Genomic DNA, 24,004 nt, shown 5'->3' on the forward strand with positions numbered 1-24,004 from the left:
GCCACCCCCACCCCAGTTTAGCAAAGGAGAATAGAGTTGCAATACATTACCTGACGCCATGATGCCAAGCGTTTGACACCCCTGCCTTATACAGCCTGAGAAACTAGGGAGGGTCTCTGCTGAGCCTCCTGCCCCAATCACTACCCAGCTGAAGAGTATGCTGTCTCTTATTTGACCATTCCCTTTGCAGCATCTCTTTGCCCAGTCTCCCAAGATCTTTTCAACATATTATAATAAATGAATAATTTTATTTATTTGTGTATTTATTTTTTGCCTGTCTTTATACTGCTTCTCATGCACTCATTTTCAAATGCATTTGTAGTGCAATTTGTAATGAACAAATCATTACAGAAATAAAATTTGTGGTTAGTTGCGAAGTCGTGTCTGACCCATCGTGACCCCATGGACAACGCTGTCCATGGGGTTTTCATGGCAAAGATACTGGAGTGGGTTGCCATTTCCTTCTCCAGTGGATCACGTTTTGTCAGAGCTCTCTGCTATGACCTGTCTGTCTTGGGTGGCTCTGCACAGCATAGCTCATAGCTTCATTAAGCTATGCAAGCCCCTTCGCCACGACAAGGCAGTAATCAATGAAGAAATGAAATTACAATTCACCAAAATTAATAAACATAAAAGCACAAAAATTTAAAAAGGTAGGCAGAAAAAACAGTATGAAATATTTGAGCCCTGAATGGAGAAAGATAACATAATTTAATGTTGGCTAGGAAAATATAAAACTACTATTCAGTATGAAGCTTGACATATCCTAAGGTGTTTTGAAATGACTTATTTAATAGCATAAATCCCAGCAGTTCTATTTATCTCACTTAAATGTCAGTTCGGAGCACTTCTCTTGGACAGTAGCCTCATCTCAGAATCTAGCTTTTAGGGAAGACTCATGAATTTTTGACAAGGTTCTCAATCAGGGAGGAAAAAAACCAAATGAAACAGAAAAGTGGCCAAGTACCTTAACTTGCGCTTCCAAAGATAAAATCCTGGAATTGCAATAGCTGCCTTACAGAATAGACATTGACACTTTCAGAAAGCAATTGTGAAAGCCAAAGGAATAATCAGTTATCTTCAACAACTTGATTTCCTTGCTGTCTCAGAGACTATTTAATAAGATGAAAAAGATCAGGATACCTAACACCCATGTCATTAAAATTAAAGAGATATAAGCTTCCAATTTAACTGGCACTAAACACTCAGCATGTTTGAAAGACAAATGCTTCATCATTAGAAGATTGAATACAATTTTTGCAAGCTGTGCATCTCCTCTTGAAGGATAAAAATGTAACCTCTTCTCCCAAAGGCATTTTATGTTTTTATTAATCTTCCCAAGGCAGTGAATACTTCTCCAATCTCTCACTCACACACAACACTAACCTGACAGATCTAGCTCAGCTGTTGACACTAAGTTGGCCAGACTCCAAGCCTCACTCCGGGCTGCCAATACAAATTTGTGAGCGCTGATGTACCTGTCTCCCACCTTGATCTTCAGGTCACTGAAGAAACAGAACAAACATAACTTTGGATTAGATGACTTGATATTCTGCTAACCACAACATAAAATTGGGAAAAAATCAGACGAGTTGCAGGGCGACATAGTAAAACATGGGTGCTTTCCATGTACTTTGACCCAGTTTTCAGGTCTTTAAAATGCCTGAGAACCCTAAAGCAATTTCTTCTTTCAGCATTTCTGGAAAACATCTGCTCAGAGACTGACAAGAAAATATAGACAAGCAAAAGAAAAAGAAAAAGGGATGGTAACTAAGATAATACTTCTCACTGATTATTATTTGCAAACACAAAATTAAGTGCTAAGCCACCCACACAGAAGAAAAACATTGAAAAGTCAGGTAAAATCCCCTTTTCTATTCAGGGAAAAAATATTTTAAAGGGCTGCATCTTCAGCTAATTCTGGATATTTTTATTTTTTTGCAACCTTAAAACAACAATATGATAACAATGAGAGTAACTGTAAGTCATCACATCTTTTAAAGTAAAAATACTCTTAATTCAGGGAGAGGGGAGAGAGGGAGAGAGAGAGAGAGAGATCGTTCTCTAAGCACCTCTAACATATGCCATCAAATTTCAGCAGCAAGTCTTAAGCTTTTCAGTAGCACAATCGTTCCACATTTCTCGCCAAAAGTGACAGCTCCAAAACTAGTAAGCATTTTCAATAACTTTGCTATCATAGCAATAGACTTATATATTGCTTCATAGTGATTTACAACCCTCTCTAAGCAGTTTACAGTGTCAGCATATTGCCCCCAAGAATCTGAGCCCTCATTTTACTGGAAAGGATGGAAGGCTGATCTGATCAGGATTGAACTTCTGGCAGTGGGCAGAGTTAGCCTGCAATACTGCACTTTAACCACTGAGACACCACGGCTACTTACCATCCACTGTTAAAACTAAAATTAATAAAAAAGATCTTCCACTAATTTGGACAGATATTTTATATGGCATAAAAATGCTGAAAACTTACACAATAACAACACATCAATATGAAATGAAAACTTCTAGTTTTGAAGAGCAAAAAGAACTTGCACACCAAAAGGATAAATCACTCACAACAAATATTTAATTCAAAATATTTTAACTAGCAAGACAAAGTACGTCTGCCTGGCTCAGCATTAAGACAATACACATATATGTTGCATTCATGTATTAAGTTTGTAATTGTAATTTAAGAACAGCATTTATTGCCTCAGAGCTATGGCTCTCACACTAATTTCACAAAAATCAATTTTCTTCAAAATTTATATGTCTTATGCAAGATGTTCAGAGCTATCATTACTCTGCAGTTTCTTGGGGGTGGGGGTGGGGAAAGAGTGTTACAGGAAAATTAGAAAGTGTTACACCCACTGTTTATCTTAGTAGTTTAATCCATGAAGTGTTTCTAACAGACTGAAAATATTTCCCGTCCAGCCATTATTTTGACATGACCCACTAGTTATGAAACAGAATTACAGCAAGCTGGCCTTCCAATTAATCCTTGACTCTGCTCATGTGTGGAGTTCATTTTCAAGAATGCATCCCTCAAGAAAATACACCAAAATAATACTAAGTACAGCTTGCTAAAGGATAAGCCTGAGTCCTTTGAAAATATAGCTTGAATTTAATTCCACATCTTGAAACTCTAATGCACAAAAGCAATCTAGTTCTTGCGTATTTGGATCTAATTTATAAATTCTATTCAAATAATACATTTTCATGTACATCCTCCTTCACATTTGTATTTTATTAGTTGGTCTCTCTGTATTTAATCTAGTGCATCTATGTGTTCTAAAAGAAGAGTACACTCATAAATAGAGAGGAAAAATGATTATTCATTATTTTCCCTAACCACACCCAGTAAAAAGAAACAAGACAGCTAGAAGCCCAAAGTTGGCAATGTATGCTTAATTAAAAGCTAAAACTAAGAAACTCTGGAGATTTAAATGTCAATGGGGACTAGAGATGGTAAAGTTTAAAATTTAGACCATGGAGCCAAATCATATTACTTTGATCATTGATTTAACATTCAGAATCCATCAATAAAACTTTTATTTAATCAACAGATAAACCATGTATATGGTTAAATACATGGTAGATAAATTCACAAAAAATGCTAAGCTTAGTTAGTGATATCCTAACTAAAAGGATGAAGTTTTGTGCATTTGGTTATAGTTTAATGAGTGAACATGGAAAATGGGGTAATTTCATAAATAGATTAAGCATGTTGTATGAATGCAGCCAATTTACTTCTGAGATTCAGAGGGGTATATCCAGAAACAAAGAGCCTCAAACTAGATTACAGAGAGTCCTCAACTTGAAACATCAACTGGGACCAGAATTTTTGTTACTAAGCAAGGCAGTTGTTAAATGAATCATTGCAGTTGTTATATGAATCATGTAATTGTTAAGCAAATCCAGCTTTCTCTGTTGACTTTGATTGGCTGGGAAAGTCACAAATGGTGATCACATGATCCTGGGATGCTACAATAATTGTAACTGCATGCTAGCCGCCAAATACCTGACTTGATCATGGGCTGCTGCAATAGTCACAAGTGTGAGGACTGGTTCTAACTCACTTTTTTGAGTGCCAGTGTAAACTTTAAAGAGTTGCTAAATGAATTGTTGTAGGTTGAGAACTCTCTGTAGCTTATCACAACAACAATTGCTTCACCTACTGAGAAAGAAATGGCTCTTGGTCTGTTACAATATATGAGTAACAGAATTGAGATACAAAATTTGAATCTTGGGTAAGCTGTAGCAGGCTTTCTGAATAGAAATAGAATAAATAGAAATAGAAATAAGGAATTAGAAATTAGGAGGATAGAATAGGGTAGGATGGGGACAGGATTCTTTATTGGCTAAGGTGTGATTGGACACACAAAGAATTTGTCTCCAATGCATAAGCTCCAGAGATAAATTCCTTGTGCATAAGCTAATTTAAACGCTTCTCTATTACCTATAATAAAAGCATCTTATCAGATCTGCATCTTGATTCTTTGGTTGCAAGCCTTCTAATTTGAGCACTGGTTGTAGCAAACCCTGATTGTGCTATTAGTAATAAATGTTATACCATAGGAACCACCCATGGACTCTCTACCATTTTGGGGGGAATGTCTTACCTATATTGCTCCTGCTCATACAATTCTGCCACAATGGTAAGCAGCCGACTGATGAAAGAGTCACTGGCATTCTCTTCGTTTGACTGAGCAGCTAGGAGGGTACATTTTCTCTCTGTTTCTGTCAGTTTTTTCTGCAATTTGACATATTCCTGACGGAGAAGCATCAAGTGTTTTTCCAGTTTTGCCACCTCTTCTGCAAAAATAAGCACACAAAAACAACAAAAAACAATAACTGAATGGTATAACACATGACCTGCTTGAACAAGACCCCAGTTTAATAGCTAGATTGTTCTCCACTAGGACCAGTGAAAGGTAGACAATACTAGCAAGGCACATACAAACTAACATTGTCATGATTATCCATGGGGGGGGGGGGAACCCAATCAACATTCGCTGTTTGGCACTGCCATTTTTAGGACTGACCCAAATGATTCCAAAGATCATGGAAGTCCAACAATCCTTTGACATTCAAATGACATGTTATGAAAAGAGGAAGAAATGTTTCTAACTTAACCCAATATTTTCAACTATGAATTCTCTAGTCTGTACAGATTGCGTAGTCTGTGAGAGTGATTCTAAGTATCAGGTTATATTATCATTGTTGTTCACGGAGTCAGCCAGATGTTTAGATTGGATCGAGTCCTTCCCAAGGACCTAGGATAGTCAGATGTGCTTAATAATATTAAAGATGTCAATGCAGGATGTTAAACTGTTCCAAGTAAAACTACCTTTTGCAATTCACTAAAGATAGTTTTATCAATTTCGACATTGCTCAAGTGATACTTCAGATGTTCTGGAATTGTATCCCTTTAACAATTATTATTGTTACTTCTCAGCTTTCTGTGTATAACTCATGGCAGCAAAAATATCCAACGCCTCCTATTTTCCCCACAATAACAACCCTGTGAGCTGGGTTGGGCTGAAAGAAAGTAACTGGTCCAAAATCACCCAGTCAGCTTTCATACCGAAAGGAGACCTAGAACCCACAATCTCCCAGTTTCTAAACCAGCACTGTTACAATATTAAATTTCGTAACTAGAACAGTAAATTGTACAATTGGCCAGAGCTGATAGTTTGGAGTGCTAGCTCATGCATGAGGCAATCTATGCTGTGGGTGAACAGGAAGAGTTTTCCCCTTTCCCCGCCTTTTTCTTCTTTGTGCTGTATTTGCTGTTTGATTTACCTCATGATGTTCCTGACTATGTTGTCTGCTGTAAATATAAATGTAAAATATATTTATTTATATAAAACTACTAGTTTGTATCAAGTGTCTCTGACTTTGTTTGGACAGCTGCTGTGCAGTTCCTTGACAAGCACATTAACTATTACAATAGACAGGCCTTTTATTATACTTACAATATACCTAGCATTAGTGATAAAGAGAAAGGGCTGATCCTCATTCTTAACCAATTCTGAAAACATAAAGATTGTTAATTCTACACCATCAGCAAAATGCATGATCCAAAGACAGATGAATCAGATAGCTTGTTGCAAAGTAGCACCATCAACTGCCTAAATAGACAAAATTGAGTGAATTCTATAGGTCTGTTCCTATGGATTTAGGGCTGTTATTAATTTGCAACATTTCATTGTACTTCTAATCATTCCTACTTTGAGTAAATTCTATTGAATACAGTTGGATTTTCCTATCAATAAGCATCCAAAGGATTACACTGTTAAAATATTTCATAACGTAATCTCTCCTCCTTTTCCTAACTAGTATCACATCTCCAAATTATCAATCAACCCTCAAAATTAAGAATTTTGAAATCAAGAAACCAAGTAAGGATAATTTAAGGTTTCTAGAGACACCTAATAATCAGGAAACCCACTTCCTGTCAGATCAATGACAAGACTTAAATTAAGACTTTCCATATGTACTATACTTGTAGAAGACTCATAGTTCCATGGAAGAACATTGCTAGTTATAGAAGTAAAAAGCAGGACTGAATTTCTACTGCAATTTCTCCCAATCTGGGAGTATCTGAATATGTTAACAGTGTAATTCCTACAATTCCAATTCAGCAAATTTTATATGTACATCCAGTACTATTTTTTTTTTAAATATCCCTTATAAACCAATCACCTTCCCTGTGAGAAGAGTACATTATTTGGAGTTTTTATGTTACAAGCTACAACATGTCATGAAAATGAAGATATGAGCAGATTTTTTTTAACCCCCCCCCTCATGTTCAAATTCAGGATTACTCACTGAAATTAAATGTGTTAGGATTTATTTATTGTTAGACCAATAAAGGGAATTTTCCCTTCATAATATAAAAAACCCCCAATCTTGTGCTATTCAATGTAATGATGGCCTGCAATTTAGAAAGTTATAAAGGAGGACTAAGGCAAATTCATGTAAGGTTCAGTTTAGTAACAATAACTAATCTGAATGGGTATATACTATATACTACCTCTTAAACTTCATCTCTTAAATAGTTTATGTAAAGTGACAGAGAAGGGTGGTTATCTTTCCCATATCCGTGCCTGTGAATTTTCAGAATGAACCTGATTTTGACAGAGAATGTTGGACTCAATTGGTCTTTGGCCTGATTCTGTAATGCTCTTATTGCTCGCAGAAAACCTGGGAAAATACAGAGTTCTGCATACAATTTCAGCCAATTGTTTAGCACACCAGCCATGTGTGAGGGCAGTCAGGCTGCCCAGTTACTGAATCCATTTGCAGTATGCTATGATGGTAAAACATTTTTTCTCTTATAAAACCCAACAGCAATAACCATTTATTTTCTATCAAGCTCTATTTTCTTTTTAAAAAAATCACAGATATAACATTAACTGTGTTTTGATGTAATGCACCAAAGATTGGGAAATGTTCTTTTCTTTTATGGTTTTTACATCAGTAATATAAAAACTATCAATATATATAAAATCCTTTTATGTAAAAAAAAAAAAAGACAAATTGTACTATCACATTAACAAAAAAACCAAAAACCTCTAGTATTAGAAAATCTATATAATAGCTCCAAAACTTCTTTAGGCCAATTCTTTCATTTTTAAATGTTATTTCTGAATTACTCAGTAGGGTAAAGATCAAGGTCAATCAGTACAATGAGGATAATGTATAGTACACTAACTTGTTGCAAAGTTTAGTGGGGGTTGTTACATAGTAGTAACTTATTTCCAAGTTGGAAACAATCTGAATATGTGGTCTAGCATTGTTACTCAAATTTGAGATTAAATTTCCAAGAAGGGGGGGTGGGAATACAATAAGACCTTTGATAAAAAGGACCAGCTCCAAAGAAAAAACGCTACAATAAAACTTAATAAATAAGAATTTCACACTTAGTGGATTTTATGTTCAACATTCAACATCAACTTTATTTCACGTTAAATAAAATATTTTGCAATAACTGCAATCCCAGTTTAAATTGTAACCAAACCATACCCAAACGTATCCATCTCAAAGGATTGTACCTATCATATTAAGTCACAATGTGAATTAGTCTTAGTTCTGTGTTTTGAGTAAATTCTTTACTGAAATTTATATAAGGGATCAGCAATATTTACAGGAGATTGCTATAAGTTATTGCACAAACAAAGCTTAAATATTGACATATTCAATAAACCACAGGTTCAGCGTGTCATTTGAAGCCAGTCAATACAAGATTTTTCCTTCCCTGGCTTTGCTTCTATGAAATATCAAAGTGGTAAGCAGAATTTATGGGGGCAGAAAACAAAAGTTTGAAAACTAACTTTGTCCTAACATATCCTTTAAAATGGTGAGTCGCCCAGAGTCATCTTGTAGAGGAGATGAATAGAATAAAAATGTAATAAATAAAAATAAATGACAGCAGGTAAATCAGTTCGATCTAGTGATTCTCAACCTGTGGTCTGTGGACCCCGGGGGGGAGGGGGATGTCAGGAGGATGTCATGGGGTTCCATAAAAGGCCTGAAAATGATTTAAATTTTAAGTCTTGGGGGTCCATGGCTATGGTTTGTGGCCACAAAAGAAATTTAAAGGAGGTCCATGGTGAAGAAAAGGTTAAATGGATTAAGGCACTAGACTAGAAGCCAGGAGAGGATAACTTCTAGTCCTGTCTTAAGACATCAAAGCTGGCTGGTGACTTTGGGCCACTTACTCTCTCTCAGTCCATCTCATCTCACAGGGTTGTTGCTGTGGGGAAAATAGGAGGAGAAAGGATATTGTTTGCTGCCTTTGAGTTATCCATAAAAATAATAAAGGAGGGCAATTAATTAAAAAAATAAACATTATTTTAGTAAGCTTTTTTCATTAGTGGTCTCTGAATGGTATATATGTTCAACAGTAGTTTATGAGTTAGAAGAGTCCAGATAAGTCATTGAGTTCAGCTCCATACTCAATTTAAAGCATCCTCAAATTTTAATATCTGCCTAACACATCAAGTCTAGAAAAGCTTCCTTTCTCCTTTGATAATAGCCGTAACTGCCTTTTTTGTTAGAGTTGTTTTCCTAATATTCACCTGGAATGTGCCTGCATCATTTATATTCAGCACTCAAAAATAATAGATAATAGAACTTAGTCTTTTTCTATCTAACATTTGTTTAGGTACTTGAAGAATGCTACGGTGAGGAAAAACAACTCTTATCATTTTCCTCAAAGTTAAATATGCCGAATTGTATCAATGTTTTCTGGTTCCCAGTTCCCCGATTATCATTTCTGTGTCTTTCTTTGCATCTGCTCCAGTTTGCCTGAATCCTTCTTAACGTAATACTCAACATGAGATTAGATCAAGAGACAATAAAAATATCAAGCAGAAACATTTTTCTTTTAGCAAGGCTGGATGGACTTCAACTATATGATTCTTACAAACATTTCAGCTTAAACTGATACCGCATTGTTACAAATGCAACAAGAACCAAATTCCTATCTGGGTGACAGAAGGGGGTGGAAAAATCAATTATGCTCTGAAGCAAAATATTATTAATTGCCAAAATTTTCAGACTGATATGTTGCTAACACAGCCAGGTACTCTGTGGAAAAATCAAGTTTCCTTCCTTCAGATACTAAAGGTTACAGTATTGATCAGATAACTTTTATTGAATAATGAGTTAGCTTTACATTTAATACTTTTATCTGCACAATCTCTTGATCCAGCTACAAAGGAGATTCAGTCTGCTTATTCAAGCTTTTAAGGAACAAATAACGTTAATTCAACTAACTGCAATTCCATATTTTAAGCTTTCTGGCTTTTCCCCAAATCAGTTGCATTTATTGTATTGGGTAAGCATCCCCTAAATTCCCACCCTGTCCTGAAAAAAATACTAAAAAGGCAATCTTACACTTATTTATTTTTAAAGGTTTATACTGTACCTTATCTCTAGGAGTTTCAAATGGTCTTGCAAAAAAAAAAAACTTTCCAATTTACCACACAACAGAAAATTTATGTGCAAGATAAAAATCACAATAATATAAATATAATTTTTATAGAACAAGCAATTAAAATTAAAGCAGTTTATTCAAATTACAAACTGAATGGCTTCCTAATGAGGTAGAGGAAAGGAAAGTGCAGTGGTTTGGAATAGTCCTACAAAACAATATTTCTCTGTTCCTCTGGACATTGTTCATTAACAAGCTGAAAAAACATTATAGCTACACAAAGAGCCAAATTCATTGGCGAAAGGGTAGGAGAAATTTGTCAGTTATTACTTATTTACATAAACTACTACTAAAATAAATTACAACTATAAAATACAAAAAAAGCCTGTGGATTTTCAGAAAATGAGTTTTCATTTATGTAAAGTCATCTTTACCAATTTGGTATCTTCCAGATGTGTTTAAACTACACTTTGAGACCATCCCCAACCTTTGGCCCTGTTAGCTGAGAATTTCTCAAGCTGCAGTCCCAATACAGCTTGTCCTACATTTAACCCAGGATTGTCTAAAACGCTTAGTTAAAAACAGATGTGAGTGTTTTATTAAACTTTACTAACGCATATATTTGCTCAAAATATACTGTACATGTTTTATTAAAGTTAATTGTTGCAAGAGTATATGTGTATTTTGATTTATAAAGACTTATAAAGATTTTGGCCTGTATGATTAGCATATAAAACTAAATAGTTTAGCTGCTGCCCTGCTTACTGTATTTGATATTATACTGTGGTAATGCAACATTTTTCTATGTTAGCCTCTTACTTTAGAAATTCCCACCTTCAGAACCCCTTATTATTTAGGAATATAATTAACTTCCTTTTTATCATTTTTAAACACTTTCAGGTATTCTATCAGAGGTGGTATTCACCCAGTTCTCTCTGGTTCGGGCGATGCACTCTGCCCATCTGCCCTGACATAATGTGCGAGCACTGTGCATGCGCAGAAAGCGGTGCACATGCGCAGATGCAGCGTGTGTGAGCAAAGCAAGCACACACTCACATTTGCGAACCGGTAGGGAAAGTAAGTGAATTCCACCGCTGTATTCTACTTATTGTTTGCCACATACACTTTGATTTTTTTAAAGGCTTGTATACATACTTTTATGGACATCTGCAGATAGACACAAGCTATTTCTTAGGAAAAACAAGCTAAATCAGATTTTAAAATCTCAATAATACCTTTTAAAGTAAGGCATCAAGTTGATGGCAATTATTAGATAGTTTTATACACTGTATTTGTACACTGCACTGTATTTGTTTTAAGTTTTCCAGTATATCATTTCTAGATGCCCAGGAAGCTGCGATTTTCCAAACATAATTTATCTGCCAAAAATGACAGAATTTAACTATTCTTCAGCCACAGAGACATATTCAATATTCAACAGCTACTGTTTGGAAAGCACAAGTAGTTCTACACAATTATATACTACTATTCTTCTAATTGTTAATCAAATATGTGTTTAATTGTCTGAACTCTGAAGCCTTATTTTTCTCATAACCTATTTGAAGAACTGCCAGCAGCTTATTTTTTAAACAGGCATTGCCCTTAATTGCATAATAGGAAATGCCTTTTCTAAGATGATGGCATGTATACTGCATATTATTTAAAGATAAGCTGCACATACTTTTACTTCATAATTGTTTATTCACTGCCATTTTATTTAGATCTGATAAAATAAACACAAATAATTTAAGAAAATATAACAGATCTTCAGTTGTTGAAAAACCATGCCTTAGAAGAATTAAGTTTGCAAAACCTCCCCTAGAGTAACATTTGTGCTGTGCTGTCTATCTACCAAACTTCTGCACAGGAAACAAACACACTACAAAGTAATACAAAAGAGGAAAAGAATCTGAACAAATTGGTCATCTTCCAGTTAAATTCTGGAATGCTTTCTTAAAAAGAAAAACAGAGGACACAGACTTCTGGCAAGAGGAGGAAGTCAAAATCTGCAAAATCATCAATCTACTGACAACTGTTTCTGTACTGTTTTCACATTTGCTTTCCAAAAATGTTTGAAAATGGACCATAAGTATTTTAAATTAGTAAGTTTCGTATATAAAAACATAAAGAACTAGAATAATATTTTATCTCCACTTTAAAGGTTATAAAATAAATTCATTCTATTCTAAACTATCTTGTGTTTATTTCTGTATGTTCTGTCAACATGGAAGTTACACTTATAACTGTGAAGTGGGAAAAATGAGCAATGAGTCAAAATTTATTGAGAATTAAAGCATGAGATCATCTGGTTTTCAAATAGCTCAGCATCACAATAATTTTATCTCAGAGCTGAATCCATTAAGAATATATATTTTAAAGAGACCAATTACCGGTACTTTTCAGTATCCAATTACTTTTCAGTATCCCGTCTTATTTAGAATTAGGGCAAGAACCAAGGTAGGAAAATTAATTCAGATTCTTATTCATTTAGGAAACCTTTTCACTTATCTTGCCCAAAACATTTTCTTTCAGCTCGAATTAACCAACAGGAGATAGGCACAAATGTGTATTTTCTGTATTATAGTAGGAAGTATCAAGCAATCACATTAAGCTAAATACTTTATTGGACTGGGCATTCATGTTATGTGAATTTAATAACTGTATTTTATTAACCTGGATTTAGGTTTAAGCATCTTGGCTGGCTCCCTTGCCCAAGAAATGGAAATGAGCACCATGCCCTGAAGTTGGACATGACTGAAAGGGAAAACTTTGTCTTTTTATAATAATCATAGGTTCCTTTAGGCCAACAACCCCTTACTGCTTTTTTTCATAGGTATTATACACTAACTAGATTCACACCTGGTTAGTTTGATTTTAGCTTACAATGTGGCTTTTAAATTGTGATTTAGGCTTATTCAGCTGAATCTGGCCACTACTTGTTCAACAAACTTTAATTAAAACTGTGGTATAGCATAACATAGGAACCATCACATAATGTGATATGTGAGCCTACTGTGAATACTATATATAGCCATTTAAAATAATGTTGGGTCTTGAAATTCCATCATTAGCCTATCCTTTTGGGGACTTCAAAGAAGAAACAATAATAATACAACAAGCACTATAAAAGGATGGAATATGTGAGATCACTGATATGATGGTTCAGATAAAGGGAACAATTTTTGCCTGCAGCTATAGAGGATCCACATAACTAACAGGGAGGGCCAAACAGAAAGGTCATCATTTTATAAGTAGAAAGTTCATATTTAATCCCCAACAATTTCAGGCAAAACCAGGAAAGACCTGTTTGGGACATTGGTGACCAATAGTCCACCATTGAAAATTAGGAGTGAGAAATCTATGGGTTCCCAGATATTGTTGGATTAATCTCCGACTGCTATTCCTTCCATATAACTCAGAGGAAGCTCCTGGGTTTAGATAAAATTCCTGGCAGTGCCACTTTAATAATTAGGTCAAAGATAATGGGGAAGAAAGCAGAAAAAACTTAAGGGCATTTCTGTCAGTCAATTCAAACAAACCTGAGGTAAACATACTAACAGTCTGGATTACTGTTAAACAGTTTCTTAGGGAAGGGTTCTCCTTGCAAAAAAATTAATTATTCATTCTCTCAATATCAGAGCCAGTTTGGTGCCGTGGTTAAGGTATTGGGTTAGAAACTAGAGGACCCTAAGTTCAAATCCCACCTAGATACAAAGCCAACCAAGTGACCTTGGGCTAGTTACTCACTCTTAGCTCTAGGAAACAGGCAATGCCAAACCACTTCTGAAAGAAACCTTGCCAAAGAAATCGTAATTAGGAGTGGAAAACTGACTCTAAGGCAGTGGTCACCAACTGGTCCGCAGAAAAAATATTTGCATTTTTTATATTGCACTACATAATATTTATCTTTATTAAAAATCATGTTAGTGGCCCATGGGATTTAAAATTATGAATTTAGTGGTCCTTGAGGTCTGAAAGGTTGGTGACCCCTGCTCTAAGGCATCCAACCCAAAAACAAAAAAACCCTCTCTCAGATAGAAAGTCTAAAATTCAACAGATAATTGCCAGCCAACACTCAGCTTTACTAATCAATACCTGTAGTGAAATAAAGCATATTTAAGTGACTTCAATGGGCTGCAAAACATTAGGTCTTTCAGTACAATGTAGGCACAGCCCACCCCCAGATAAAGCAGAAGAGCTATAATCCAACCAGAGAGCATCACCAGGAGAAGCAAGGTGTGCTAAAGCATCGTATTTCAGAAAAGACCGGTTTTTTAAAACGCCTCCTCTCTCCCACCCTTCCTCCTCCCCACTATCCAATCCCAGACAGAGACCCTCCCTCTTTAGTCCAGGTTTTTCTAGCCTGCCGGCGTTATACTACACCTCTCATCTTCCTCCGCCGGGAAAGCCGAAGGATCACTTTGGTTACGAGCGATGGGAGTTGTAGTCAGGCTGAGAAAGGGGATTCGATTCTCTTTCCCTGCCAGGTAACGCCCCCTAGTTCACACAAAAATACAGATGACCCCTGTCGATAAGGCGCTTTTCAGCCCCTCCCCTTCCTTTTCGGCCTTTTCTCGAACAGACCCCGAAGGAAACGCTCCACCCCATATAAAACCGCCTCAGGGCGAATCCACTCTCCCGCTCAAGTTGCAGCTCCTGCCGCCACCCCCATCTCGCTTACCTTCCGCCATGTTGGCCTCCGCCGTTTCCCGGACAAAGCTCTCGCGAGATCTGAGCTTGAGGGCGGAGTGGCGGCGGCCAAGGAGCGGAGGAAGCAAGCGATCGAGTGCGCAAGCGCGTTGAGAGTGAACTGACTGCCGACTCCAGAAGCCGTGGAAAATAGTATTTAGCAGGGCCGCTCTTTAGGTTTCCCTTTTTATTTTTATTTTCTTTTGAATGGCTCTAACGCCGTTTTCTAATTGTTATAACTGTTAGAAGCCGAAGGCTCAGAATTTTTTAAGCATACATGGAGTTCAGCTTGCTAAATGAAACGGGATAATTTTTCCTAGGACAAAATAAATTGGTTGAGCACGTGCTGTATTCCCTTTTCTCTTTTTTTCTGAAGCAGAACGAAGACTCGAGAACCTTAGTGATAGTGCTTCTGAGACTTTTTCTAAGATCAACGTAATTTAAAGCTCCTCTTAGCATTTGTGGCATTTTTGTTTTTCACCGTTATGTTTTATTTTTATATTTTTAAGGACTATAAGACAACTGCAACGGTTCAACTTTGTTTTCCCTACTGAGGGTTTTTGTAAAAGAGTGCAAAGCATCTTTGAACAAATGGGTTTTCCTCCCATTTTCTACCTTTATCATTTTTCTGATGAATAATAATACAATATTTTTTATTTAATTTAGTTTAAAACATTGGCTGCCCGTCTTAACCACAAAGATAAAACCTGTAGATATAAATAAAATACTATAAATATCCAAATATTAAAATACTTGCTTTTTGACAGAAAGCAACTTGGGGAAAAAACTATACAAACTTGCAAAACTTTATGAGCCTGTGCAGAACATAAAGATTGATAGTATAGGGAGTTTACTATTTCTAGAGTAATAACTATAAGTAGTTAAAATCCTATTTCAATTATGCCAAGAAAATTTTCAGCCACTCATAACTATAACTCAGACTCAGGCCATGTTACAACATATTAAGCCATTGTGGGAAGTTATCCAGCCCTCTCCCAGAAAAATGAAATATCCTAGGAAATATTGAAAAAGCAGAATATTTCTCTGGATATGAGAAGAAACAAACATGTTTTAAAAGACAGAATAGTTGCCTGTAGCTTCCTGCCCATTCCCACTGTTAATGGGCCATTAAGAAGGCCAAGCTAGTCCCTTTTACATAATAAAGACTCTTCCACTGCAGCCTCACGGGGGATGGGAGTAAAGGCATGATAATATTGGCCCTTTACTCAACTGACCACATGGCATCTGAGAACTCAATTAAACCTGGATTCAAAACACAGCCCAGAGAGTTGCCCCTGCATGGCCCTATGGGAGTCTGACAACCAATCAGAATACATTTCTTACACAGGAACAGGAAACGAGAGGTGGGACTGAACAGGTTATAAAAAGCCTAGCAAGCCCCTCCCTCAGCCCTTCTCTTCTTCTCCACCAACATTGAAGCATGTGATCACCTTTTCTGTTCAGGGCTCAAGCCATGTGGTCCTGTCCAACAATAAACCGTCTTTCTAAGCAGCCTCCATGTCTCCAGTGTCTTTTTCCCCACTTGGAGCTGAACCCAGAAGGACATTTCTTTCATCACCATAACATAGTTTAGCACTGAATGGGTTAAGATACTACTCCCAACACATCTAGTTATTCTCATATACAAAGCTAATAAGTGATGTATAGTTCTGTCGCTAATTGGTTTAGTACAGCCTCAATCAAGTGCTTACCATGTAGTGTGGGATTCTTCTGAAATTTACAAGTCCCCCCCTCCAATAATCAAATTAAAATGAATTGTGTATCACAGAACTCTTACTGGGGAAAATGGAGAGGAAAAGGTGGGCTATAAATCTAACAAAAAAAGTAAATATCAACTTTAGTAAGACTGGAATATTTTAAGACAGTAAAGGATGAAGGAAGTGTAGAAATAAAATGGAGGAAGCATATTCTATTTGTGGTAATACTACTCTTCTAAATGAATATTAAAGGCTCCCTTTATATTTCATGTGTTCATATACCATATCAATTCATAGTTTTTAATTTTATTATTAATTTGACAAGGGTTTATGCTACTTAACTCCAAACTGACTTTGGATAGCTTACAATTATTTGGCTTAACTCATACAAACTCAGTTGTTATCATATGTCAAACTGGTTATGGCTTTATGTGATGTGAGATCTCAGCCAGTTATGATTTATTCAACAAGCATAGTTAAAGAAATAATTGTTTGGTGCAGGTATAAATGACTCTCGGCTTTTTTTTAAAGTAACATTTCCGTATCATAGTACTTAAATTTTGCAAAAGTCACCATTTTCAGAAGTGTACCTTTGTGTTTCTGGAACAAATTGAGTGCGTTAAGCTGTTACTGTTGGAAAAAATAGGAGGAGGGAGTGCTATTTATGCCACCTTGAGTTCTTTCTATAAATCACTGATTTCACCAACCACTTTTCTCTTTGAAGGTCAAAAATAATAATAGTAATAAGTATGGCCTTTCTCTGCTCTGAATTGAATGCAATGTGTGAATTAAGACACTGGCCTGGTTTATATATTGTATTATATTATGGACCACGTGGTTTATTTAATCATTGTGTAATAAATACGTTACAATTCCTCATAGAGGGTTCACTTAACATACCAATCAAGTTAATTTTGATACAGCGTTTTGGTGGCCAAGGTCCTGGATCAACACAGTCAGTCTAGCCTGGTATCTTCTCTGTTCTAATTGAGTAGTTTTTTCACAGCTCTCCTAAATTGAGACCCTTTAAACTGTAGATAACCACAATTCAATTTGTGAGCATGCATAAAACATAAGAGCCCAACAGAATCAAACCTATTGGCTGATTTTGTCCAAATTTTATGTAGCCAGCTGAGAGCAGTTTGGAAATTCAGAGATCTGGACTTCAGGGTGATAGTCCCCTTGTGTAGTACTGTAAGTTCCAGAAGACCCTGCAACTAAGAGGAAGTCCTGGGAGAACAGGAAGAAACACTGAGAACTGTGATTGGCTGTAAAGAACTGTGAAGCGGTATATAAGTCTAAGTGCTATTGCTGTCATGGTCATTTGTGATATATATCTTGATTATGCGCTGTTGCGATATACGTGCAGGTATGCATCTGCCATACTGTAACACGTATAGAACAGAAGCAATAATTAACCATATGATTAAATCAGTAAACTAAAAGCAATAATTGGCCATATGATTAGACCAGTAAGACAAACTGTCCAACTCCAAGCGTTGATTAAATCAGTACCTTTAACACTAAGCAGATCAGCAACCACAGACTTGTAACTAAGCGTTGATTAAATCAGGGGTTACAACTGTTTAACTCTCAAACATTAATTAAGCATTGGATGTTTGCATGATGATAAAAGGTTTATTGACTATGAGTGTTCTTCGAGTCTACTTGAGAGTAAATGAGTTACCATATACCATGGACTTGTACAATCATGATTGGTCCGCATTGGCTATGTGAATCCACCCCTTCCTTGTGTATGCTCAATAAAAGAAGCCTCCGGACTCTGTTCCGGGTCGGTTTCGTCCCGAAGGAAATTCGTGTCCGAGTCTTCTTTCCTCATTGGCTTCATGAACCACCCACGGAGAAATCGCATCTGGTGACCCCGACGTGATCCGTGTTGCCCATCTCCTCTCACCCTCGGCCGGGAAAAGCCTCGCACCCAGGGCCGGCCGTCTGCGAACGGAGCACCCTCTCAATTCGTGAGTATGGGATCGGGTTTCTCGAAAGAGCAGGAAGCGCACCTTCATGAGCTTCGGGATATCTGCAAATCTTCTAGAGTAATTACTCAGGCGAAGGAAAAGTCGCTTCCCATTCCCCCTAAAAAGCATTTAATTGAATTATTGATTTATGTCAAAGAACATTGCCCAATATACCCGGAAAAGGGGTCTTTAAAACCCTCCTTATGGATGAAATTAGGCACCTACTTCCATGAGGATCCCCGAGCCCCTCCGGGCATTTTAACAACCTGGCGTTTGCTGGTCAAATGCCTCCAAATCCACGAGGAAGGTCTGGTCAAAAGCGCAGAGGCTGCGAAGCCTTTGCCGCTCCCCTTACCGCCCGCAGCCCCACCACCATACGAGGGCCCTGAAATTCATTTTGTGCCAACCACCCCAGAAAATCCCTCTCCTTTTCCGCCATCGCTAGGTTGCCCTGTGCCTTGGCGGAGCGCTTTTGCCGCCGCTTTAAAAACGGCGCAAGAAGAGGGGGAAATGGAGCTGGCTCAGCACTGCTTCCCTGTTGAATACACACCCAATCAGGCTAATCCACAGGGGCCTCAGGTCCCGGTTTACAAATCCATTTCCTTTAAAACTGTCAAGACGCTTAAAAACGCTGTTTCTCTCTATGGTGTGCAATCCCCTTACACCAGGGGATTAATTAGGAGCCTGTTAACGGGCTCCCCCATGGTGCTGGCAGACTGGCAATTACTATTTGGCATGATACTTACTCCCTCTCAGTACGCTATATGGAATTCTGAATATTATAGGGAGGTTAACAAAATTGTAGCAAGAGACGCTCTCCCACAACATGTGACCGCTGGGCATCTCAGAGCGGGCGACGGCTTTGATACCGGTCCCTTACAAGCCACCGCCCCTCGTGAAGCTCTGGACTTGGTGGGGCAGGCTGCAGCGGCTGCCTTCGAGAAGGTGGACGATGCAGGCAGCCCCATAGAGTCCTTTTCAAAAATAATGCAAGGTTCAAATGAGCCGTACCCGGAGTTCATTGACAGATTGCAAAAAGCGTTGATCCGACAGATTGATAATGTAGAAGCCCGAGCTGAGTTGATGTTGAAATTGGCCATGGAAAATGCTAATTGTGACTGTCAAAGAGTCCTCCGACCCATTGCTGCCAATCCTGCTTCTGCCCTGGCCGATTTTATCAAAGCGTGCCGGGTGGTTGGAACCCAGGCATTCCAGATGGAGGCTCTTGCAGTGGCATTGCGAACAACAGGCAGGAATGGTAACTGCTTTAATTGTGGGAAGCCCGGTCACTTCCGTAGTCAGTGTCAAGCGCCACAAAACCCTGCGGCCAGGGGAAAGGGCGCTCGCCCTGACGAAGGAACTAAACCTAGAACGATCTGCCCCCGATGCAGAAAGGGATTCCATTGGGCGAATCAGTGCAGATCCAACCCAATATCAAAAGCAGACCAGGGAAACTAGGTGTGGGGCCCCCAGCTAGCCCCACTACAAAGGCTGAACCCACTCCACAGCGAATCCCTCTAAGAGCCTCGGAAACGATCTCTGTCAGTCTGCCGGGCCATAATTATCTTCTTCCGCTACGCTCTGATTCTTCGCTGCCTTTGCTGCCGCTTTTGGTTTTCCCCGATAGGGATTTTGTTACCCAGGGCATTCTGGCTTCCCCTTTTCTAACCAATCCAAAGGATCTTACCTCCATCGGGTTAATCTTTAATATTAACACTCCTTTGACTATCTCAGCGGGCCAATTGATTGCTCACGCTATCCCTATCACCCCAGCTATGCAATACCCTAACCCGGAGTTTTTTGCTATTGAGCAGACCGTAAAAGCAGCTAAGCCATATGCTACCTTCTTGCTTAATGGGAGACCTTTTACGGGACTGCTTGACACAGGAGCGGATGTTACCGTCATCCGCTCGGATGATTGGCCTGCGGATTGGGATACCGAACCTTCCCCCCCTGTTAGAGGGGTGGGGGGATCCCAGCCCGCCCGCACCAGTCGCCATTGGCTCACCGTGTCCTCTGCTAATACCTCCTCTGTGGTCTATCTTAAACCTGTTGTTCTGCCTCTCCATGTCAACTTGTGGGGACGAGACCTGATGTCTCGGTTGACTACCACCCTCACTATTGAATGACTTTGCCTTCTCCTCTACGCCTTACCCTCGTCTCTCCAACAGCAGTCTGGGTAGATCAATGGCCAATGCCCATAGAAAAATCACAAGCCTTAAAAATCCTCATTCAAGAACAATTGCAGGCAGGGCATTTAGAGCCCTCTATTAGTCCGTATAACACTCCGGTATTTGTGCTAAAGAAAAAATCTGGCAAATGGCGCTTGTTACAAGACCTGCGGGCTATCAATAAGATCATACAGCCCATGGGCCCCCTGCAGTGTGGACTACCCAACCCTAATCTAATACCCCAAAATTATGATCTCATGGTCATTGATCTTAAGGATTGTTTTTTCTCTATCCCTCTATATCCTGAAGATAGGCAACTCTTTGCATTTACTCTTCTTGAGCCAAATAATTCCATGCCTAATACTCGTTTCCAGTGGACGGTTCTCCCTCAGGGAATGCTTAACAGCCCCACTATGTGCCAGCATTACGTGCATCAAATCCTGTTACCCTTTCGTAAATTGCACCCCCAATTGTTAGTGTACCACTACATGGATGACATCTTGGTAGCAGCCCCCGGCCCAAAGGGCTCAGTCGAGGCCGTATTCCCAGAACTCACCAGCATTCTCGAGCGGGGGGGATTGACAGTCGCCCCCGAAAAAATGCAAACTATTCCACCCTTCTCATACTTAGGTCACCGCTTGTCACTGGCCAGGTCGGTTCCCACGTTACCCAGGATAATTCTCCCCAGGGTTACCACCCTGGTACAATTACAACAATATCTGGGGACAATCAATTGGGCACGCCCCTATATGGGGCTCACCACGAGCCAGCTGACACCCTTATTCGCTGCGCTCAGTGGGGGAAAACACCCCGCTGACAAAATTGAGCTGGGAAAAGACCAACTTGCATCCTTACAGTTAGTGCAGGAAGCGTTTAATAAAAATTGGGTGGACCGCTGCATGGATAACACACCGCTCGAATTGGTTGTTTTAAATACCCCATTGCTGCCCACGGGAGCGCTCATCCAAAAAATTGATACTAAGGTGCTAATAATGGAATGGCTACATCTAGCTCATACTCCAAGAAACACTATAGTGCCAAAAATTAATCAGATTGCTCAATTGATAATAAAGGGCCGTCTCCGCTCTAAATTGATGATTGGAAAAGAGCCAACTGTGATATATGTTCCTCTCCCACTCCACGCATGGGAGCAATATCTGACCACCTCAGAGTCTTTGCAATGGGCAACCAATGAGTGGTGTGGGGCGGTCTCCTGCCACCCCCCGAGTGATTTTCGCTTAAAACTCTTAGCTCAGCTTCCGATTTCTATCTCGCGACCTTGCTCATCCGCCCCATTGCCTTCTGCCCCCACTGTCTTTGCGGATGGGGGAAAAACTCACGGAGCTTGCGCCTGGCTGCTAAATGGTTCTTGGGTTACCAGAACAACTGGTCCCCAAACCAGTGCACAACGCTCGGAACTCTCAGCCGCTATTCTTGCCTTTCAAAACTTCTCCTCTATGCCTTTCAACCTCATACTGGATAGTCTCTACGTTACTCAGATCGTAAAAACTATCCATGAAGCCTATATTTCCCCCTCCACTGACCCTGCTCTGTTGAGTCTTTTCTTAGCGCTGCAACAGCTTATAGCTGCTCGCCACCACTCCTTTTTCGTGGCACATATTCGCAGCCATCAGCCATTCCCTGGGCCTCTTACATTGGGCAACGAACGGGCTGATGCTGCAGCCTCCGCTCTCTCTCTATCAATGGAGGCTTTTACCCTTTCTCATTCCACTCCATGGGAGAGCCATGCATACTTTCACCAAAATAAAAAGGCACTAATGAAACAATTCGGACTCTCCGCAGCTGAAGCTGCCGCGATTCTCCAACAGTGCCCCACATGCAGCCAACAAGGTCATAGCCTCCCCCTGGGAGTAAATCCCAGAGGAACGGAGGCATGCAAGTTATGGCAAATGGATGTCACCCGATTTGAACCATTCAAACCCTGGTTTTGCTTGCATGTTACCGTTGACACCTATTCAGGCTTTATCATGGCTTCTCCCCAGAGAGGAGAGACTGTTAAACATGTCATTAATCACTGCCTTCGTACCTTCTCGGTACTTGGTTGCCCTGAGGAATTAAAAACCGATAATGGACCGGCTTACACAAGCTCGGCTTTTGCTGCTTTCCTTAAGAAATGGGGCACAATCCACAAATTCGGCATACCCTATAATAGTCAAGGACAGGCAGTGATTGAACGGGCTAATCAGACCTTAAAAAATGCCCTGAACCGTCATCTCGCCGGCGAAGGCTCTTTAAATCCTCCAAATTTACCGGCCATCCAAAATTTTCTCAATTTATGCCTTCACACCATTAACTTCCTAAACGTGACGGGAGTCCCTCCCACGACGGCGGCGGAGCGGCATTTCACCACACCAACGACGGATCCAATGAGACCTCTTGTTTACTTCCGTCAGCCCCCTGAACCCGACTGGAAAGGACCCGCGAAGCTCCTTGCTTGGGGGAGAGGCTACGCAGCAGTGCAACATGATGACACCACCATATGGGTTCCAGGTCGAGGGATCCGCCCGTACCACCCTCTTGCTGCCGGATTCATCTCTGCCGTGCCAACTGCCACCCCGCCGGATTCGCTGCTGCAAGAAACCAACAGCCTCACCCCCTAAACCTGGCATCATGCTGCGATGCGCCCGGATTCTTCCCCTGGTGATCCTCGCGTTTGCTGTCTTCCTCCTCCTGCTCCTGTTAAGTCACTGTAACACCGACGTCCCCGCTCCACACCATGTATCCCGCAGAGACGCCCCCCCTACAAGCAACTTCAACTGTAGCCAATGTATCATTAAAGTATCCAAAGGATCAGCAACTACCAGCACGCTGATCTACTCTAATATCCCCCCTGAGGGATGTACTCAAGATCTTCCCAAATGCATTTTTAACAGGACTGAATTCAGTGTCTGCAAACAAGGCAATGCCGTGACTTGCCACAGCCCAGCAATGCTTACCAAGTACAACATTACCATATGGGCCGGTCTTGGCATTGTTGCTGGGAGCGCAGGGCCAGCCTACCTTGCATACCTTAATCATACCATCCGCTCAAAAGCTGAACAATGGACTATTGGCATTGATGTCTGCCTGGCCATGGACAAAATAGCTTTTCGCTCCTGTGGCTCCCACGCCTGGCGAGAAACCTACAAACACGACCACAAATATCTTTGCACCCGTAACAAGCCAAACCCCCCTGAATACTTTCTTCACCCCTGCGCATCATGGGGGGACCCAAAGAAAACTGTCTGGCGCGGAATTTGTGACCACACTGGTGGCGGCTACCGAGGATGCTACAACCCCCTGAATGCGGCTAAACGGACTATTGAATCCTTCCGTCGATTGCCTGACAGCAACAGGGTCTCTTTCACCCTCTCAAAAGACCATCCTAAAATTGAAGCCTATGGCTTGGGGATTGATGGAACGGGCAATGATCCACTTACCTATATTACCATCACAATTGCTAGTCTTAAAGAATCCAGAAGCATACAGTGGTCTGTTTATGAC

At 39.6% G+C, this 24,004-nt stretch overlaps 1 protein-coding gene across 3 annotated transcripts in view; it reads right to left on the reverse strand.

Annotated features, from left to right (window-relative positions):
* The window catches only part of ANKFY1 (ankyrin repeat and FYVE domain containing 1), a 62,956-nt gene extending 48,263 nt beyond the window's left edge, over positions 1 to 14,693 (reverse strand). For 2 of the 3 annotated variants that reach the window (XM_032216563.1, XM_032216561.1), the window contains exons 1-3: positions 14,625 to 14,693; positions 4,623 to 4,815; positions 1,387 to 1,505 (exon numbers count right to left, since the gene is read on the reverse strand). In XM_032216563.1, coding sequence (XP_032072454.1) covers positions 1,387 to 1,505; positions 4,623 to 4,815; positions 14,625 to 14,634 — 322 coding nt within the window. In that variant the 5' untranslated portion in view covers positions 14,635 to 14,693. Of the gene's footprint in view, positions 1 to 1,386; positions 1,506 to 4,622; positions 4,816 to 14,326; positions 14,540 to 14,624 lie in introns of those variants that run through there. The other variant, XM_032216562.1, reaches the window with a different exon arrangement.
* Between the last annotated feature and the right edge of the window lie 9,311 nt (positions 14,694 to 24,004).

This window comes from Thamnophis elegans, chromosome 4 (genome assembly GCF_009769535.1).
Source record: "Thamnophis elegans isolate rThaEle1 chromosome 4, rThaEle1.pri, whole genome shotgun sequence".
NCBI classification, from domain to species: domain Eukaryota; kingdom Metazoa; phylum Chordata; class Lepidosauria; order Squamata; family Colubridae; genus Thamnophis; species Thamnophis elegans.